Source organism: Alligator sinensis, unplaced genomic scaffold, assembly GCF_000455745.1.
Source record: "Alligator sinensis unplaced genomic scaffold, ASM45574v1 scaffold9_1, whole genome shotgun sequence".
Taxonomy (NCBI): Eukaryota; Metazoa; Chordata; order Crocodylia; family Alligatoridae; genus Alligator; species Alligator sinensis.
Genome location: NW_005842304.1, coordinates 853,121 through 873,073, shown reverse-complemented (window position 1 = coordinate 873,073; position 19,953 = coordinate 853,121). Strand labels below are relative to the sequence as shown.

The following is a 19,953-nucleotide window of genomic DNA, read 5'->3' as shown; positions in this document are numbered from 1 at the left end:
TTCAATTCCCTGCTTGCCACAGGTGTCTTTGGGACCCTGGGGAAATCACTTTGCTGATGAAAGGTTCTTCTCTACTGCACAGAGGCATTGTGAAGATAAATTACTGTGGAATTGAGTAGCTGCTACAATATGTGGTTCTCAACCTTTTTTAGACTCAAGGCACCTTGTTAAACTCAAGAAATCCCTAAGAAAATGCCAGCTCTTAGCTTCCACTTATTTCCTGACTATGGAAAAATAACAGAGCAATTCTATTGCAAAGAACTCAAAAAGACCACAACAGATCAGAGTGTTTCTAACACTATGGATTCCTATTTGAAATCTCTGGCCAGGTACAGACATTATACTTTTATCAGTATAAGTGATTGGAATCTGGTCTATATCCATAACATAACACAAGTTCAGCACACAAAACCAGTCTATACATGTAACAAAACAGAAATTCAGCGCACACAGAGTGGTTTGAAAAAGGCAGAACCTGGTCTAAGCTTTTCCCCTCCCCACTGGGCAAATGCATTTTCTGTTCGCTACTGATCTAAACTACACCGCTTACAAAAAAAAACGTAACTTAGATTCTGCTTTGGGCTTGTTCAATGTCTGTACCTAGCCTCTGGGATTATCTTGTGAATCATGTGTAGGTGTTTGCACACCTAACAGCGCTAATATTTCACAGCACCCTGCAGCACCTTAAAAGGATCTCCTATCCTGACCGAGAATCATCCAACTGGGAGGTAGACTGAGGTGGCCCCAAACAATAGCATCTCTGGAACAACCAAAAGGTCAAAGAGCTACCGAGAGAAGGGGTGCAGCTGGGATGGCTCTGGAGTCCTTTGTGGAGCTTCTGCAAGCATTGTCGACCTCTTTCTGAAGAAACCCCCAAGCAAGATAATGGCCAGGATACCACCTTTGTTACATAGGTGCCATTTTGAAGTCTCTCTAAATAGTAATGACATCTGTGAGGTTGCTGTCCATGCTCTTTTAATCTAAAATGCATCCTGAGGACTCTGCAGACAGTACAGCTCAGTAAACAGCCCAATACCTTTTCTTTCCCTTAACACAACTGAGCCGTTTTATACTAAAAAGTCAGGAAGCATTCCCAAAAAGTTAACAATCTCTTTCTTAAGGAAAAAAGGACCATCCAAGCACTTCAGGTCCATTTTTAATTTGCGTAGCCTTGCTTATTAATTCAAAGGAAATTAAAAATTTACATGCCTCTCACTTTCTGCTGGCCACCCCAGGGATCCAGGAAGATGTTTTTTCCCCCAGGAATGCATTATTTGAGGGAATGATGGGGTCCTTTTCATCTTCCTATGGCCACAAGTGGAAGTGGGAGTTTAGCTGGGGCACATGTGGTAGTGCTAACGGTACCGAGAAGCCTTTCAGGTACCTGGGGCCAAGTCTTGCTCAAACTGTCAGATTTTGGGTGAGGAAAGCATTCTTTCCTCAGATCAGATTGACAAGAACCACTGGGGTTTTTTCCTTTCCTCTGTAGCACATGGCATAGTACTTTTAATTTAGGTATATATTAAATTAGCATATTCTGTACTGTTGCATTTACCACAGGATTGGTAGCACTCATGTCTCCCCAGCTCTTTATTTGTGACATGCTGTAAGGTTTTGATGCCAGCTATTTTGTGTCTGTGACATGAGAGGGGCCAGAACAGATGTTCTTGTGGACACTTCTAGTCCGCTGGCATACACAGGGGACTAGCTGGTCCAGAAAGTCCTCTCTGTGTTTCTAAAAGCCTTGCCTTCCTGTTTTATCTCCTCATGCTGTCCAGTATAAATGACCTCTTAAGCTGGAGGGATGGAATGGATAGCTGAACATTTCTATGGTACAGTCTTTCTGTCCAGGTCTTATCTATCCATATATTGCTGCCCAGGAAAGTAATGGGACATGGCAAATCTTCTGTCTGACAGGTCAGAGGCACTGTGTCTAAGAGAGACTGGAAGTGAGGAGTCCTTCAGATCTATTCTTACCTCTACTTCCAAGTTACTCTGTGTCTCTGGCTTTGGACAAGGCACTGAAGCCAACATTTTCAGAAGTGTTCTCAATTTGAGGCACTTTGTGACTGACTGTCAGAGGTCCTGGGGACTCCCACCTCCTAGCAAAGTAAAAGACAGAGGCAGACACAATTAGTGAGCACCTGTGAAAATGTGGCTACAATCCAGTATGTTTTTCCATGGGTAGATGGAGATAACAATGTTGACCCACCTTAACAAGGTGCCATGAGGATTAATCAGTGGTTATCAAGAGCTTTTTAAAATATTTTACAGAATCTCTAAGTGTTGAATATTCCAACATCAGGACAGAACCTCCTCAAATTAATTAAATAAATTTAATTCTTGCATTGCCTTTTTCATCCACAGCTCACCAAGGCTCACCCAGCCTGGCAGGGGTCATTATCCTCTTTTTACCAAGGAGAAACTGAGACAGTGCCTCACTTATGGTCTGGTAGCAAGTCAGTGACAGAGCCAGGAACAAAATCCAAGTCTCTGACTGGATCCAGGCCCCATCCTCCAGAACATCCTGTCTGATGGCTATAAATAATCCCTGGGCAGGTTAACAGGGATCAATGTACACGTGAGGAGAAAAGTCTCTGAAAGTGTGTGCTGTAGTGTACTGTATATATGCATCACAGACCTTGCTAAAGAGTCATTTAGTGGTTCACAGAAACAGTTACCTTCTAGTCTGTCTGTCATGTTTTTATTTCCCATGGAAATTCAGCTAATGAAATGTGCACAGTATAGCTGTGAAAACGATTTGTTTTACATGGACTGAAAGATTGTTTCTTGTATCCAAATTAGAGTTTTGCATGCACCTGCATACTCACCCTAACCCTGCCCTTGTGCTGCTCCATGCCTGAATCACATGCCAGGTTTGCTTTGTACAGCAGGCATATCATATGCACATGGCAATCAATATGACAGCACATTCTGCAGATCAGATCCCAAACAAGAATTTACCTAGAAAATCTAACTGTCCTGGTAACTTTCTGGAGGGAACTGAGCTTTAATGTGGAATTACCACGAGCTGTGATGATAAATCTTATACACCATGCATTTGTTTGTTTGCTTGTCAGAGTTCAAACCAGCTTCTTCCTCAATGCTAAAAGGTGAAAATCTTATAAAGCATTATTTTTTTGCTGACTGGGTTTCATTATGCTCCAAGTCTATCACAATGCATGCAAACAAGAGGGACTGAATTCATAAAGCTTTTAACTAAAAAAGAAATATTTAAAAAACATAGAACATAAATTAAGGTACTTATTCTTCTTTCTCCATTGTTTTTAGCACCGAATCTTCTCCCAAGATTTTGCAAAGTTCATTCAGTCTCTGTTGCATTTTCGGAATTCCTGCAAGCTGTGATTCTAGTCTTTGTTTTTCCTCACTGAGGGATAAACGGATAGCAGTGTCCAAAAGTTCAAAGCGCCAGCCTCCTTGTCCATCAAACTGTAACAAGTGAGTGTGGTACTTCCTGCATTAGAATTGTAGGCATTATCAACGGTTTGGGGAACAGCTTTGTGCATAAGGCTTGAAACAAGAGCAAAGGCAGTATTTGAGCAAGACCTATTTTGTGTTCAATAGATTAACAATACACCACCGACATGGCTAAATGCTGTCCTTTTTTTTTTAGAGGAAAAGGCTGAAAAGCAACTATATGAATAAAGCATAACACATTTTCAAAAAAAGATTTGGGCACTTCATATCCTAAATCTTTGTGAAAGTCTTCAAGACTTTCCTTAAAGCTTGGTCTACACTGGGATTCAACAATTTGAGGCCAGTGTTCAATACACCCACACTAGTGTTTCTGCTATCAGGAGCTCGGACACAGATCTGGTGCATCAGCTGAGCTTCTCCACCCAGAACTCTATGCTGAGATGATGTGGGTAAGAGACCTTGGCTGGGGTATTCAGGGTGCCACCCTAAAGCCTCCTGCTGCAAGGGCTGGAGAAGTCTGTTCCTCATTTCCTGGCTGCCTCTCTTTGGCTGCTCAGCAATAACCATGCTTCTTTAACAACAGCACAAGCAATTGGTGCTCCATGCCCACTAGGAAGCAGCCACCAGGGTTACCCTTTTAATGATTACATTAACAGAAGTGGCTAAGGCCACCACACTTTCTCAACCACTGACAAAGTGCCTAGGAGCCTCTCTGCCTCTGACCACCCACAAGAAGAGTGGTTACACTGATGAGCAATTAGTCTCCATGGCACTTACCTGAGCAGTTTGTTTCAAACTGCAGGTACATGATGATGTTACAGATGTTATCATACAACCTACAAGTGGGAGAGCTCTATGCATTGCCCATTCGCATTTAAAAACTGGAGTTACACCCAACTGGTCCCTTCCACTCTGTAATGAAAGACAGCTTCACAATATGAAGCATATGGCCTAATTCCTTGTATTTATATTATTCTCTCTGTTGCAGAATTGTACCTTCTTAGAAGAAAGTCCACTAAGACCTGTTTCTGTTTTGGCAGACAGAATATATTAGTTTAAAATTACACGTTAGTTGCTTTCCCTGGTTTCAATCTCAGATTGTAAATTGTTTGCTTCACCAAGTCTACAGTACTGCTTAACTAGCAAATGGGGACAAAAATCTGTGGAGGTATGAGAGATCTTTCAGTACCAGGGTGTGCACTCAAAGCAATAGTTCAAGATGTGCACCTGCACTTTTATGAGCCTTGCAGAGATTTTTAACAGAATGTGGGGAAGTGTGTTTGGGCATGTAGGTATGTTTGAGGTGGGAGGAGGGGATTCCAGCAGAAGTGCTGTTGTGAGCTTAATAATTTCTAGTCACATTACTGAAGTTGAGATGCATCACAAAATGAAAATTAAAGAGATATGTAACTCCATCAAGGACTCATGATCATTTAATAATCACCAACAGCTTATGGTTAGGGATGTGAAAGGTTAAATGATTAACTGCTTAACCAGTAAGCCCAACAATAACTGGTTAGCTTACCAGTTATCATTTATATATCATAGCTCAGGGCAAGGTGCAGTCTGGCAGGGAAGGGGGGAAGGAAAGCAGTGCAGAAGGCAGCAGGGCAGGCAGGAAGGAGGGAGGAGGAGAAGGGGAAAGGGAGAACTAGTATTAACTTATAAAGTTAAAGAGGAAAATAGCAGGTGGCTTAATGACATGTTAATTAAGCAACTCACTGCTCATTCACAGTCTGTGTCTTCTGGTGGGGCTTGCTACCACTTCCTCCTCCATTAAAGAGCCCAGGGAGCAACTCCCAGCAACAGCTGTGTCCGAGTTGCTGCATTATCAGTTAACCATTTAACCAATATAATTAAAGGAGGTTAAATTAATAATTTTTAATGATATTTACATCCCTATTTACGGTTCATTAGGGAATACGAACTAATTGCAAATTATCAGTTCCACTACACTGGTCAAAGCTTAGCCGATAATCTTTCACTGCCCTCCCTAAAAAATATCCCACAATCAGAAAGAAGGCACAGTCCAGAGAATATACTGCGAGATGATCAATTAGGCCTGTTCAGGAGAGCAGCTAACCTGCTGCAGAAGAAAGAAAACAGCCAGTATTTGCTAGTGTCATCTTTGAGAAGGAGATAACTTTGGGTGATCTTGTCAATGCCTAGGGAAGCACAGCTGTGTTAAAGACATTTGGAATTTATGGCTGCCTATGCAGGTGCTTGGAGAGACCAAGGGGGATGACACGTTTTAGAGCAGTTCCTGGGCAGCGGCTTTAATTAAAATGCTGCAGTGCCATGTGTATTAACCCCCTGTACATTTAAAAATGGCCACAGGGTGCTTTATCAAAACTTCATTTAAACATAAGGTTTAGTTAAAGCACCCCGTGGCCATTTTTAAATGCACAGGGGCTTAAGACACATGACATTGTGAAATTGTAATTAGAGTAGCTGCCTGGAAACTGCTCTAATTAACATATGATGCTACGGTGATTCTGCAGCATTCTAATTAGAACACGGAGCAGACTCAGTTAATGGAGTCTACTCCAATGCGTTCTGATTAGAACGCCAACGAGCACACATGTAGGCAGGCTTGGTCTTTGTTACGTCCTTCTTCCTCTTCAATTCCCAGGACCTCAGCTGTGTCCCACCACCTGCCTGGACAACTATATAACCCCACATGAAAACCTCACAGAAGCATTCCAAAATGCTTACTTGCTCTCAAACAAACTTTTCTGCTATTTTTTTTAATAAACAAATCTGAGATTACAGGAATTTTCCCACACCTGTCAGACTAGCATAATTAGCTGAAAATAAGTAAACACAATGGGAAAATAAATTCCAAAGACCTTCAGCCAAGAGCTATCAGTTGAACATCCCTCTGCATTCTGACTACTGACAGGCTTCACACCCTGTAATTATGTAGTCTTCATTTTCAGGTGCAGTGCTTTTACACTAGTTTTAACTCTTTTCATATTTAAATAGTATATTTAAGAGATTTAAATGCAACTCATACTCTTTTAAACACAAGTGGAACTTGGAAAACAAGCTTGCTGGGGTGATAGTCATCCGTTTTAGCAGGAGTTCCTGGCATATAAATTTGTCCCATAATTGAGAACCTGATTGTGCCAAATTTTAAACATGTAGTTTCCTTTATGCATTGTGACTCATGCCTCTGACTAGGGAGGAGCTCTATGGAAGCAATCTACTTCTCAGAGAAGCAAAAGCAATGATGCAGCATCTTTCTTCTGAGATATCAAGTTGGAAGAGGTCCCCTTTAATCATGAGCAGGGATCCAGGTTTTTCATTTCCCATTGGAAAAATGGAGAAAAATGTGAATTTCCACCTTTATCCAAGGAAAATGCAGATTTGTCATTTTAATGAAGAAACCTACAGATTATTGAGGTTTTGCAAAGAGCTCTCTGCAAGCTGGCAGTTTCAGCCTGCAAGGGGATGGCAGGGAGCAGGAAAAGGGTGGTCAGGTAGGGAGTGCCATGTGCTTGTATATGCACATGGCTGCCAGGCAGCCTGGAGAGCAGCTCCCACAGGTAAGTCGGGGGGGGAGGGATATCAGGCCCCCATAGAGAAGGAGGGAGGAAGAGAAGGAGGGAGTGGGGCAGGGCTAAGGCTGGGGCTGTGCATAGGGCTTGGGGCCGCAATGTGTGGCCACAGGGCTCTGGTAAGGAGCGGGATGGGGCCACAGGCAGCTTGTCTGGGGGGTGGGGCAGCTCCCTGCCACTGCATGTACTCCCAGGGGGGGCAGGTGAGGCCCGTGCCCCCCAGATCTGTGTGCAGGACAAGGGTGGTACAGGCTGCCCACTGCAGGCTCCCTGCCCTGCTGCCCTCCCCCGGGCCTCTGCAGCCCAGCGGGTGTGACCCAGTGCTGTAGGGAACAGCAGAGCCACATGGGGTAGCTCCTTGCCACTGTGAGCTCCATGCTGCCCTGGCAAGGCATCCCCTCCCACGCGGCAGCAGCAAGGGGCACAGCCCTGCACCACTGACCCTGCTGCAGCCATGTGCGAAGGGGATACCTCGCCAGGGCAGTGTGGAGCTTGCAGCTGCAACAAGCTTCCCTGTGCATATCTGCTGTTCCCAGGTTACATCTGCTGGGCTATGAAGGCCTTGGAAGATGGCAGCAGGGCAGGGAGCCTGAGGACCCAGCTTGCACCTGCACCTGCCCCTGCCCTGTGCACAGGTATGGGGGGCATGGGTCCCCATGCCCCACTGGGTGTATGAGCAGTGTCAAGGAGCTGGCCCCCTCAGCCCAGGCCCGCAGCAGGCAAGCAGCAGGCAGTGGGGGGGGAGCTGGGCTCCACACTCCACTCTGCTGCAGCAGCTACTACCTTCTGCAGGGGGCTGCAGACCTGGGTCCATGGTCTCATAGCCCTGACAACTGGGATTATAGTGACTGAGGCACTGGTAGGCTTCTAAACTGCTTTAAAATTGTAAATCTATCTAGAAAACATCACGTTCAACTGTGTGTGTGTGTGTGTGTGTGTGTATATATATAAAAAAAAAAAAAAATTTTTTTCCTGATAACAAGCCACTATATACATACACACATACATACATATATATATATATACACACACACACACACACACACACACACACATATATACACACACACACACACATATATACATACATATACATATAGACATACACACATACACCCCTATATATACAATTCTAATATTGTAAAAGCCTTAATCTGTCTGTCTGTCCATAATGCTTAATTCGCTCTCTGACTGGCTGATTGAAACAGCCAGAGTGACAATAAGCATTCAGGCAGGAGGTTGCAGCGTGGTAGAGAACTGCCAGGATGGCAGAGATGCAGGAGACGGAGTTGTGGGGGGAGGGGAGGGTGACAATGGAGCGGAGGCGGGTGGGGCGAGACCACTGGAGCTGACCTCACCCTCTCTCCTTGCTCTTTGGGGACGCTGTGGGGAAGCGAGGCCACTGGCACTGGCATCGGTCCGCCCCTCTCCCCTTCTGTCATTGCCGCCTGCTGGGCCAACGTGGGCCAATGCGACAGCAGTGGGGAGGAGCAGGCATGCCGCAGTGGTGCAGGGAGGAGGAGTGGCGAGCCCCAGCAGGAGGAGGGGGGAGAAGCTGGCCCCCTGCAACTGTGAGGGGGGAGCAGTGGGCCCAACCCAGCTGGATGCGGCAGTGACAGGGGGAGGGGAGGAGCAGGCCCCCTCACCCCTGAGCCTGCTCCTCTCATCACCCCGCCGCTGCTGGGTTGGCCTGGGCCCACTGCTCCCCACTGCTTCCTTCCCCCCACCCAACCGCTGTGGGCCGGCTTCTACCTACCCTCGAGCCTCGTCTTCCCCTGCATTGGGTCTGGGCCCACTCCTCCCCTCCCCCCACTGCCACGGTGAGGGCGGGGGTGGAGGGCAAGTCGGTCTGGAACCCAAGCAGCAGGAGGGAAGGGAGAAGTGGGCCTGGATGGACGGCGGGACAGAGACACGGGGCTCTGTCCTCGCCCGCTCCCCCCCCATCATTCTTGACAGGCAACTGGCTAGTATATATACCTATATACCCTATATCTATATATACACCGAGGCATTCAACTAATATATATGTTCCCTGATAATAAGCCACTACACACACACACACACACACGCGCGCGTATAAAGCGGCTTTTTATCAGGGGAAACCAGGATCCCCAGTCATGAGATAAAAAAAGAATAAAAGCAACAGTGAAGAGTCAGGGCCACAGAGCCAATGGTGCCTATTTCAGCGGCAGCAGGTTTGTGCCTTTTCACTCTTCTTTGCACTGATGCATTTGATGGCTTCTTGTGCGCTATAAAAATATTTCTTATGCTGGGTCATTCATGGTATTGCCTCATTTAGAAAGATCACTTTCTTTTAACTTAATTTCTTGTATAAACCAAGCTGTAACAAAACCTGTTGGTTGCAAATTGGCCTCATCAGTCATCTCTGGACCCACAGATAAGGCAATAATGGAAAACAATCATTTTCTCTGTGAGGGATTGCCAATGATGATGGTCTGCTACACCTAAGAATTTCTCAGCCCCTCCCCTATGCTGTACTTCATTTGCCTGTGTCTTCCTATATAATCAGAGACCTGAGGAAGAATAACTTCCATTCAAAAGCTGTTTAACTTTATCCTGATTACATGGTTGGTCCAAAAAAGATATAACCCTAAGAAATCCTTGACTCTCTCAATTTCTGGATTATCATGACTACAACATCATTCTTACATTACTGATTTATAAATAAAGAATCTGACTTTGGGGGCTGGCATTATACTGAAAGCTAAGACTGTAGGTAAAATATGGTATGCAGAATTATCATTAAAAATTAAATTAAATTAAATTAAAAAAAAAAAAATCAAGACATTTGTTATTCCCATGAAAGAACAAGGAACAGATTTCCTGTTGACATACTTGCCACTATCTTCTCCCAAACAGTTGACAAGCTCCTAAAAAAAGAGCTGTTCTATTTTCATTTCCTGTTGTGTTTACAGAATACTATGATGATAGTTTTTGCAGCTGTGACATGAAGTATTTATTAATTGCTGCTTAGCTACCTGCATGCTGCTATTAACATTGAATAACTGAAATGCATTTATAAGAAGAAAGAGGAAATAAATAGGAGCACAAAAAGGGGAAAAAAAAAATCAATAGTAAATGCATTTACATGTCTATTATTGAGGTCAGCTTATTTTAGTACGATATTGATTTAACAAGCATCCTAGTGCAAGGACTAAAAGTGGGTTCATCATTTGATAGAAAACTAAAAATGAGAAGCATTATAAACACATCAATACACTTACCAAAGAGAAGGCCTGTGTGTGATAGAAAGCAAGGATATCCCAGCGCTCTTTGCAGCTTGGAATATCTTTCCTTCAACATCGATGCTCACGGCACTTGTACATTCATCCAGCAATGCATATTTTGGTCTTTCCAAAGCAAATAAAACATGTTACTCATTTACTTTTTGGATAACATGGTTATACAGTGGATACATATGTATGACGCTGATTTTAAGAACAAAAGAGATGATGCTTGTTGTTGGGCAAGAAAACTGCTTGTCAAAGACCACTGTGAACTAACAAACAGGAAGTCAGTAGGAGCAGCACATTAGCATCAGTCCTCAAGTTTTTTCTATGACAAAATTCCTTCTCTTTTCAATCACAACCATATGCTAAATAGGGGCATAGGAAAAACTCAGTATTCAAACAGCAGATTATTGCTACGAAAATCCACAGAAGCTCGAAAGTACTCAAATATATTAAAAATACCAACCCTAGCAGCCAGCATGATGGAGCAGGTAATACTGCACTGAAAGACCATATGAAGACCTATGAACATTCCTAGGTCAATCTTTTCATCCTCAAGCTACAGTGGAAGAACTGAACATATAAAGAGGGGGGTTGCTTTGCATTGCTTAACAGCATCCAGCCTGGCTGACTGAGGAATACAGTGGGAAGCTTCTCAAAGTTGGTGGACATTAAATTATATGCCCATTTGGGACTCAGTAAGTAAAACTACCACGCTACCATTTTAGGAATACTGTAGACAGATTTTACTGAATACCCAGCAAGCAATCTAGGTGTGGAATCCAATGCAAGCATGATCATTTACCATACAGAAGTAGAGCACCTATCCCTATAGGTCCCATAGCTGACTTCTAAGCACTAGTGCAATATTAGTGTTAATTAAAAAAATTCAAGGCTTCTACTTCCTGATCTTGCTAGATGCATTGTGATGAAGCTTCTGGGTACAGCCATGACTGAGGACTCAGCACGGTCAGGATACAAGAGCAATGCAAGGTGCTTCTGACCTTTCCTGGGGTTGAGCACCTTTGCAGTGTTCCCTGGTAGCCAAACAGGACAAGTCTGAAGACTGGCTCTCAGTACTACATATTCTGTGCAACAGCACAACAAATGCCCATGGATATCACTTGGACATCCCTGATATGATTACTTGGGTCCAAGGTGGTAATGAAAGTAATACCTGGAAAATGCAAGGATAGGTTATGTAAAACGCAGTAGCAGTAAGAAGTATCACCCAAACTATTAAGCTGAGCTCAAATAATTAAGCAGCACAGTATATTTTCATACACAATTACCTTCTGATATTACATAAAGTAATATTATTACTCGAGACTATTGCGGCAAGCCTCCAAAGCTCTTTCTCCATTAGAATAGCTGCCCAAAGAGCAAATACAGATCCTTACTTATGATAAAACATTCGAGCCATGCCCATCCTCTGCTTTTCTCCTCCTGATAAGACATCTTTCCAGTCCATCACAGCATCCCAGCCTTCAAAAAGATAAAAACAAAATGTGGAACAATAATATATGGGGATAAACTGGAGACATATTTAATTGGCTTTAGGTCTGCAGTCTTGGATTTAAAGCAGAAAGAAAATTTCCAATGGTGCAGGTCAGTCAAGGGGAAGGGTAACATTTTCTAAACTGCCACAGAAAATTTCCTGCTGCAAACTAGGATTGGAGGCCTAGGCCCTGAGTCACTTCTGAATGCAATGCAGGTACATTTGAAAAGGGTATACATCTCCCCTCTGCTAAACATGTTTTCAGCTGTGTAAATGAAATGGTTTCTTCTCTAACATGTTTGATATTCTTCCGTGAAAGATGGAGAGAAATTTAATAACATCAGTCCACCAGATGAAGAGAAAAGCAGCTTAAAAAATAAATGAGAGTTCAAAGCATGAGACAGCAATGTTACACAGCTCCACTTGAAATTGTCGGCAACAGTATCCTAAAGGCACTGGCAAGCTGGATACAAAGACTTCAGTGCACATATGCACTGGCAATTTTGACCTTATTACCATGAAGTCATGTGTATGTCAGTGTTATGACATGAATCATCTCACTATGAATACAAATGGCCTTATTAAACATTTTTAATTAAATGGTTAAGCTAGACCATGCAGTCAAACCAAGGAATTGTTGTAAAAAGGGAAAAATGAGCCTGAGGAAGCACATTTCTCCCAATAAATCATTTTGTGATGAGAGAGAGAGAGGTTTTCAGACAAAGTAGAGGGGGAGGGGGCAGAGGGGGGAAGAGCTGGCAGAGGTGGAAGATATATTTCTAGATCATCCCAGGAGCACTGTATGTAGAGGAATAAGACAACCAACAAGAATTGTTTTACTGCTGCTGCTGCCTGGTACAAAATGAACATTTTCCAGGGGAGACTGTGAACAAGGTCAAGGAACCATGGTAGCCTGTGTTACTCCTTGACTTTGGTCAAGAATTAAAAGTGCAGGCAGGTTTTTACAAGGGTTTTTCAAGGGTTCTGGCCACATTACAGCATTGTTGGAGTTGCACCAACAGCCAGGATGGCTGAGCCTTCATAACTTAAGAAGTAGCCTCAATTTGTCTCCTGATGACAGGTCAGGGCAACTGAAAATAGGCATCAGTAAAGTCAAAGCAGAATTCCAAGAATCTGTGTTGTACTGAATTGTAAATTATAGTCACATAATTAAGTTGCAATTACTATTAATAGCAAAGCAAGATAAAACAAAAAGCTTCTCTTACAAATTAATATATGTGAATGTTTGCATACAGATATGGACAACAGATATATATCTTTTCCAGCTTTACATGTTGTGGAGGCGTATACTGCTTCTCATCTCCCTTTCCTGGGTTATCATGTGTATGAATTCCATCACTGGTGGCAACTGCAAGAAGAAATTTCTTGTGACACCCTGGTCTGCAAAGCAACCCAGCCCTATTCTTCCTATTCTTCTAAGGACAAAAAGAGGTTCTGCACAGGAACGCTACGCAGATAACTCCACTCAGGAAGATGTTAAGCCGATGTTTATGCCCTGCTATTTTAAAGTTAAAAAGAAAGCCAAACCCCAGAGATCCATTGGGATCCAGTATTTGGACCCTACCTGGTTTGCCTGTCTTATGTTTGTAGATGTGTGTGTACAGTGGTGGAAATGGGAACTGTGTTTATACACAACCTAGCCCGAACCTGGTAAAAGAGTTTGGTCAAAGGCAAAAAAGGAGAGAAAGTTGCTGGGAAATGTGGGGAACTGACCTGCTCAGTAAAATGTTCCCATCGTCTTCTCCAAAAAAGGATGATTAGCCTATTTATAGACAGATTTGTGGCAAACTGAATCATATGTTTTGCATTTTAGCTTTTTCTTGTTTCCCCTATCACCTTTCTCCTGTCTCCTCCTTCCAGATGTAGAACCACATGAATTTAACAATCAGTAGGGAGGGAACATAAAGCTAACTTTGCATTTAATATCATATTCTAACTGGCTAATGATTTCCCCTGAATATTAGTAATGTAGCTCTTCACAACTTCACATTATATATTAACAACAGCAGTAAGTGTATCTATTTTGTATCCTGTGCACTTACATGGCACCTCATATTAAAGGATCTCTTTATGATGCAATTGAAATAACAAACTTGGTGAAATAGTTTGCATGACTGGAGCACTGTCATGAATGGGTATAAACTGTTCGAGAAGGACAGGCAGGGGGAAGGAGGAAGAGGACTTGCTCTTTATATAAAAGAGCTGTATGATTGCTCAGAGGTCCAGTATGAAACTGGAGACAGGCCAGTTGAGAGTCTCTGGTTAGGGTCAGAGGAGAGAGCAACAAGGGTGACTTCATGGTGGGGGTCTGCCATAGACCACCAGATCAGGAGGATGTGGTGGATGAGGCTTTCTTCAAACAGCTACCAGAAATTTCCTGAGCACAGGCCCTGGTTCTTATGGAGGGGACTTCAATCACCCTGACATCTCCTGGAAGGGCAATACAGCAGTGCACAGGCAAACCAGGACATTTCTGGAGAGTGTTGGAGACAACTTCCTAGTGCAAGTGTTGTAGAGGCCAACTAGCAGCTGTGCTCTTCTTGACCTGCTGCTCACAAACAAGGAAGAATTGGTGCAGAATGTAGTAGCAGGTGGTAGCCTGGGCAGCAGTGACCATGAAATGATCGAGTTCAGGATCGTGAAGAAAGGAAGGAAGGAGAGCAGCAGAGTAAGGACCCTGGACTTCAGAAAGGAAAATGTTGACTCACTCAGGGAACTGATTGGCAGGATCCCCTGGGAAACAAGGCTAAGGGGGAGAGGAGTCCAGGACAGCTGGCTGTACTTCAAAGAAGCCTTACTGAGAGTGCAGGAACAAATTATTCTGTTGTGCTGGAAGACTAGCAAGTATGGCAGAAGACCAGCTTGGCTTAACAGGGAACTCTTCAGTGAGCTAAAACACAAAAAGGAAGCTTATAAGAAGTAGAGACTTGGATAAACAATTAAGAAGGAGTGTAAGAGTATCGCTTGGGTATGCAGGGATGAAGTCAGGAAGGCCAAAGTGCAACTGGAGTTGCAGCTAGCAAAGGACATGAAGGGTATCAAGAAGGGCTTCTACAAGTATGTCAGCAACAAGAGGAAGATCAGGGAAAGCGTGGGTCCCTCACTAAATGGGGCAGGCAACCCAGTTAGAGATGATGCAGAAAAGGCTGAAGTAATCAATGCCTTTTTCACCTATCTTCACAGGTAAGGACAGCTCCCACACTACTGCAGCTGGCAATACAGTTTGGGAAGGCAGTGAACAGCCAACTGTGGCAAAGGAACAGATTAGGGACTATTTGGAAAAGCTGGACATGTATAGGTCTATGGTGCTGGATGGGATATACCCAAGGGTGCTAATGGAGTTGGGCAATATGATTGCAGAGCTGCTGGCTATCATCTTTGAAGACATATGGCGATTGGGAGAGGTCCCGGACAATTGAAAAAGGGCAAATATAGAGCCCATCTTTAAGAAAGGGAAGAAGGAGGATCCAGAAACCTACAAACCGGTCAGCCTCACCTTAGTCCCTGGAAATATCCTGGAGCAGGTCCCCAAGGAATCCATTTCCAAGCACTTGGAGAAGAAGGTGATTAGGAACTGTCAGCATGGATTCACCAGTGGTAACTCATGCCTGACCAACCTGACTGCCTTCTATGATGAAATGACTGGCTCTGAGGATGCAGGGAGAACAGCAGATAGGGCCGGTCCAACCATTAGGTGAACTAGGCGGTTGCCTAGGGCACCAAAATGATATGCAGAACAAAATGACAGGAACATCAGCCCTGGCTGGCTATGGCTCCATCTTGGTCTAAGACCTCTGGTTTGGTAAGGGGAGAAAGATCTCTGAAAAGAGAAGATCACTAGAATCACGACTCCTACCTTTTCAACTCTCAAGCGGACTTATGTTAGGGTTAATAAAAGGTGTGAAACAATCAATAAAACAAAATTTTATTATTTGATTGTTCATTTTGAATATCAAATAAGTACATGTAAAAGTTCATTCTAGACTTCTTATTTTCCTCTATATTGGAAGTAGTGTGGGTGCCAAGGTACACAGTTCACCTAGGGTGCCAATTACCCTTGGACCGGCCCTGATAGCAGACATGATATACCTTGACTTTAGCAAAGCTTTTGATACAGGTTTCCCACAACATTCTGGCAAGCAAGCTAAGGAAGTACAGGTTGGATGAATGGACTCTAAGGTGGACAGAAAACTGGCTGGATCATGGGGCTCAGAAGGTCAGGTCAATCAATGGCTTGCTGTCTAATTGGCAGCCAGTATCAAGTGGGAGTACAACAGGAGTTGATCCTGGGGCTGGTTTTGTTCAATATCTTCATCAATAGCCTGGAAGATGGCATGCAGTGAACCCTCAGCAAGTTTGTAGATAACACCAAGCTGGCAAGAGTAGCAGATATGCTGCAGGGTAGGGTTAGGATTCAGAGAGAGACAGACAAATTGGAGGATTGGATCAAAAGAAATTTCATGATGTTCTATAAGGACAGGTACAAAGTCCTGCACTTAGGATGGAACAATCCCATGCACCAGTACAGGCTGGGGGATGACTGGCTGGGGCGCAGCTCTGCCGAAAAGGACCCGAGGGTTACAGTGGACAATAGGCTGAATGTGAGCCAACAGTGTGCCCTTGTTGCCAGGAAGGCTAACGCCATACTGGGCTGCACTGTTAAATGTGTTCCCAGCAGATCAAGGGAAGTGATTATTCCCCTCTATTCAGCACCAGTGAGGCCACATCTGGAGTACTGTGTCCAGTTTTGGGCCACTACAGAAAAGATGTGGATAAATTGGAGAGAATCCAGTGGAGGACAATGAAAATAGTGAGGGGGCTGGGGCACATGACATAGGAGTAGAGGCTGAGGGAACTGGGCTTATTTAGTCTAGAGAAGAGAAGACTGAGAGGGGATTTAATAACCAACTGAAGGCTGGTTCCAAGGAAGATGGAGCTAGATTGTTCTCAGTGGTGGCAGATGACAGAACAAGAAGCAACGGTATCAAGTTGCAGCAAGGGTAGATTATGCTAGATATTAGGAAAAACTCTCTCAGCAGAAGGGTAGTAAAGCACTGGAGCAGGTTACCCAAAGAGGTGGTGGAATCTCCATCCTAGGAGGTTTTTAAGACCCAGCTAGACAAAGCCTTGGCTGGGATTATCTAGTTGGGGAAGGTCCTGCTTTGAATAGGGGGTTGGACTGATGACCTCCTGAGGTCCCTCCCAACCCTAATTTTCTATGATTCTATGATCTCAGTGTTTTTTAAACCTTGATAAACCTCAAATCCTTCTGTGCCACAGGAAAAACGGAAAGGGGAAAAGGAAACGGAGGTAGAAAAGTCTTGCCATGAACACAAAGCAAATCTTTGAGTAAGGCAGAAATATAAGCTAGACCTTCTGACTCAATTGGCTTCCACCACTGAATATATTTCCTCTTAGTATTGGACTGTTTAATACATCCATTTATATATAAATAATGCAACTGGATGATTATTATATCTGCTTTTAGCACCAGAAAGACAAAAGATATCTGTGGAAGGATTCCAGGATTTCAGAACAAATTTAAAAGACATTTAACATTTTGCACAAAAATGGTATGAGACACATGACAGTTTTTCATGCAATATATATAACAGCTATCAAGAAAAATTCAGACCATCAGAATGGTCAAGAGCAGGCTGGCTAGTATGGTTTAACCCGAGATGATCCTGCCTTGAGGAAGGGGCTGGACTAGATCTCCCCATGAGGTCCTTACTAACCATAATTTCCTATCATCCTAATGGCACCCAGCCTGGGTATAATAGGTGGAAGATCATGGGTCATTTGCAATCAGTTTAATCACAGCACCAATTGTATTGACTCACTGATCATCCCCATTTCCAGCAATGAAAGTAGGCTTTTCTTTTTAGGCATGCTTGGGGTTTATCATACAATGCATCCTGTGAGTCCCATGTACATGAGAGGAGTTGCATTTAGCTACTACATAAAGGTCAATTAAAAAGCTGTATTTCTTTTTGAAATATTATAAAAATGCACAAATAAGTCTCCAGTCATCCAGAAGGTTGGTGACAGAGTAACTTCCTTAACAAAAGCATAAATATAGTTAAAATTATTTAACTGTACACTCTTTGGGGCATGAGTAAAAGCTATCTGTGTGTTTGTACCTTACCCGGAAGAATGATGTCCCAGCCTTGCTAGGGCTTGTGGGTTGCTACCACAACACAAAATAATTAATATTAGTAATTGAGGGAGCTGAAAATTTATGAACTAGATCAACTTGTTTAGTAATTGCACCAGTCCCTGAACTGGCAGAACTGGTCATGTAACAGTCAGATTACAACATGTTTAGTGATTTTATCATGTGACAAGCTGCAAAGGGCCACAGGCATGGGTGGATCTAGGATTCTCAAAAGGGGGATGCAGATGGTGTGATGCATCATCACTTACAACACATTTTTCTCTGGTTAAAAAAAAACTAGAAGCTTTACCAATAAACTAGGGAGCTAAGGCTACACTATTCAGTTTAAGATTAGAGCAAAAACACTTATAAATATATCAAAATATGCATTAATTCGCTATATCATATATTATGTATAAAATACAACAAACTAAGAAAAATAATCAAAAGATATTGTTTCAGTAGTCTTGATGTCATTAGTATTAACTATAGTCTCTTTTCAGATTCATAAAACAAAATCTAACCTTCCTGAGAATCTTGACAGTGCATCCAATGCTTCACTGAATGTTATTTCCTCACTTGAGTTACTGGTTTTAGCAAGAGTTACAACAGACTGCAAGGCTGTGAAATGGAAGTTACATTACCTGAAGCCACTAACAGATTGCAGAATTGACTAAGAAAGGATAACTTGATTAACAGAACATCAAAAACATTAAAAGGGAGAGAGGTTTGCTGACACCTGTGGAATGAAGAGTTCAGAAGGAATCAGGTAGATTATGAAGAGCCATGCACTCAAGTGATTCCCTCACTGATGCCTGAACCAAAATGATGCTGTTGCCACTCCCAGGCAGTTGGTTTTACACTTTGGGTGGAATCAAAGGAGGGGTGTGATTGCATCACTGTACCTCTCTCCCATCCCCCAAGATCTGCCCCTGGCCACAGGCTGCAATGTGATTATTGATGCTTGCTAGGCAAAAGGCAGGGTAGAGATGCACGTTACAGATTAAATGAATAGTCAATTACTGTATAATACGCTATATAACTGATGCATCTCTACCCTACCTTCTGCCCGACTTCAGATTAACATAACTAACATCTCTCTGATACTTATTAAATACACACACGTTTTAAAATAGAAGTGAATTCTAGTAAATTGAAGACCCACTGACACAAAGTTATCATACATCTATATTGTTTTTATTCTAGATTGTTGCACATATCTTGGATATTGAATGTGGCCTTGCTTGTTACATTCATCTTGTATGAAATTACTGCATGGTCCCCAGAGCACCACAGTAGGACTGCAGGTGGGTTTTATAAAAAACACTATTATCACACCTCCTTATAGAAATGCTGTCCCACTTAAAGCATATCTGAATAGAACATCTTACATGGACCAGGGCCACTTTTGCCCATCCTGGATCAAATTCAGTACTAAGGTAAATGCTGGTGTAAGATGACTACCAGCAAGCTGGTTAAAATGTTCACTTGACACCCACAGGTATGGAAAATAATGATAGGGGTTCTGTAGGAAATAATTTCAGCTCCTAGCATAATGGAACATGTCTGCTGAACTTGGACTTCAGGAACTGCTTTTCCTCTTACATTCTTCTTTGCCTACTTAAAGAGTTGCACATTTTTAATACACATATTGAGTGTTAAAACCATTTCTCTTCATCTCTTCCACCCACTTTGTCTCATCTCTCAGATCCACTGAAGTTCAAGGGAGTTCTACCATGGGCAGGAAAGGGAGAAGTACTTGGGCCTTTCTGACTGGTTTCCCCCTACTGTGTAGTTTGTACACTGCTGCTAAGTTTTACCAAGAGAGTTCTGTAAAGCTGCACTTGCTGGGCCAAATTTTTATCATGCTTTGACTGATGTAAATCAGAAGTAGTTCTGTTGACGACAACTGAGTTACTCTGGTGTAAGAGAGATCAGAATCAGGCTTGCTTACTACAAGCTGTATATGGCTCTCTCATCCCTGCCCTTAGGGAATGAAATGCAAAGACTTACAGGACTTTATTATGT

General features: G+C 43.1%; 1 protein-coding gene across 1 annotated transcript in view; it reads right to left on the bottom strand.

Moving 5' to 3' along the window:
* Positions 1–318: 318 nt before the first annotated feature.
* The window catches only part of ABCD2 (ATP binding cassette subfamily D member 2), an 80,767-nt gene continuing 61,132 nt past the window's right edge, over positions 319–19,953 (bottom strand). Inside the window, exons 10-12 of the mRNA XM_014522111.2 lie at positions 11,650–11,734; positions 10,244–10,369; positions 319–3,475 (exon numbers count right to left, since the gene is read on the bottom strand). Of these exons, the coding sequence (XP_014377597.2) occupies positions 3,265–3,475; positions 10,244–10,369; positions 11,650–11,734 (422 nt within the window). The 3' untranslated portion in view covers positions 319–3,264. The remainder of the gene's footprint in view (positions 3,476–10,243; positions 10,370–11,649; positions 11,735–19,953) is intronic.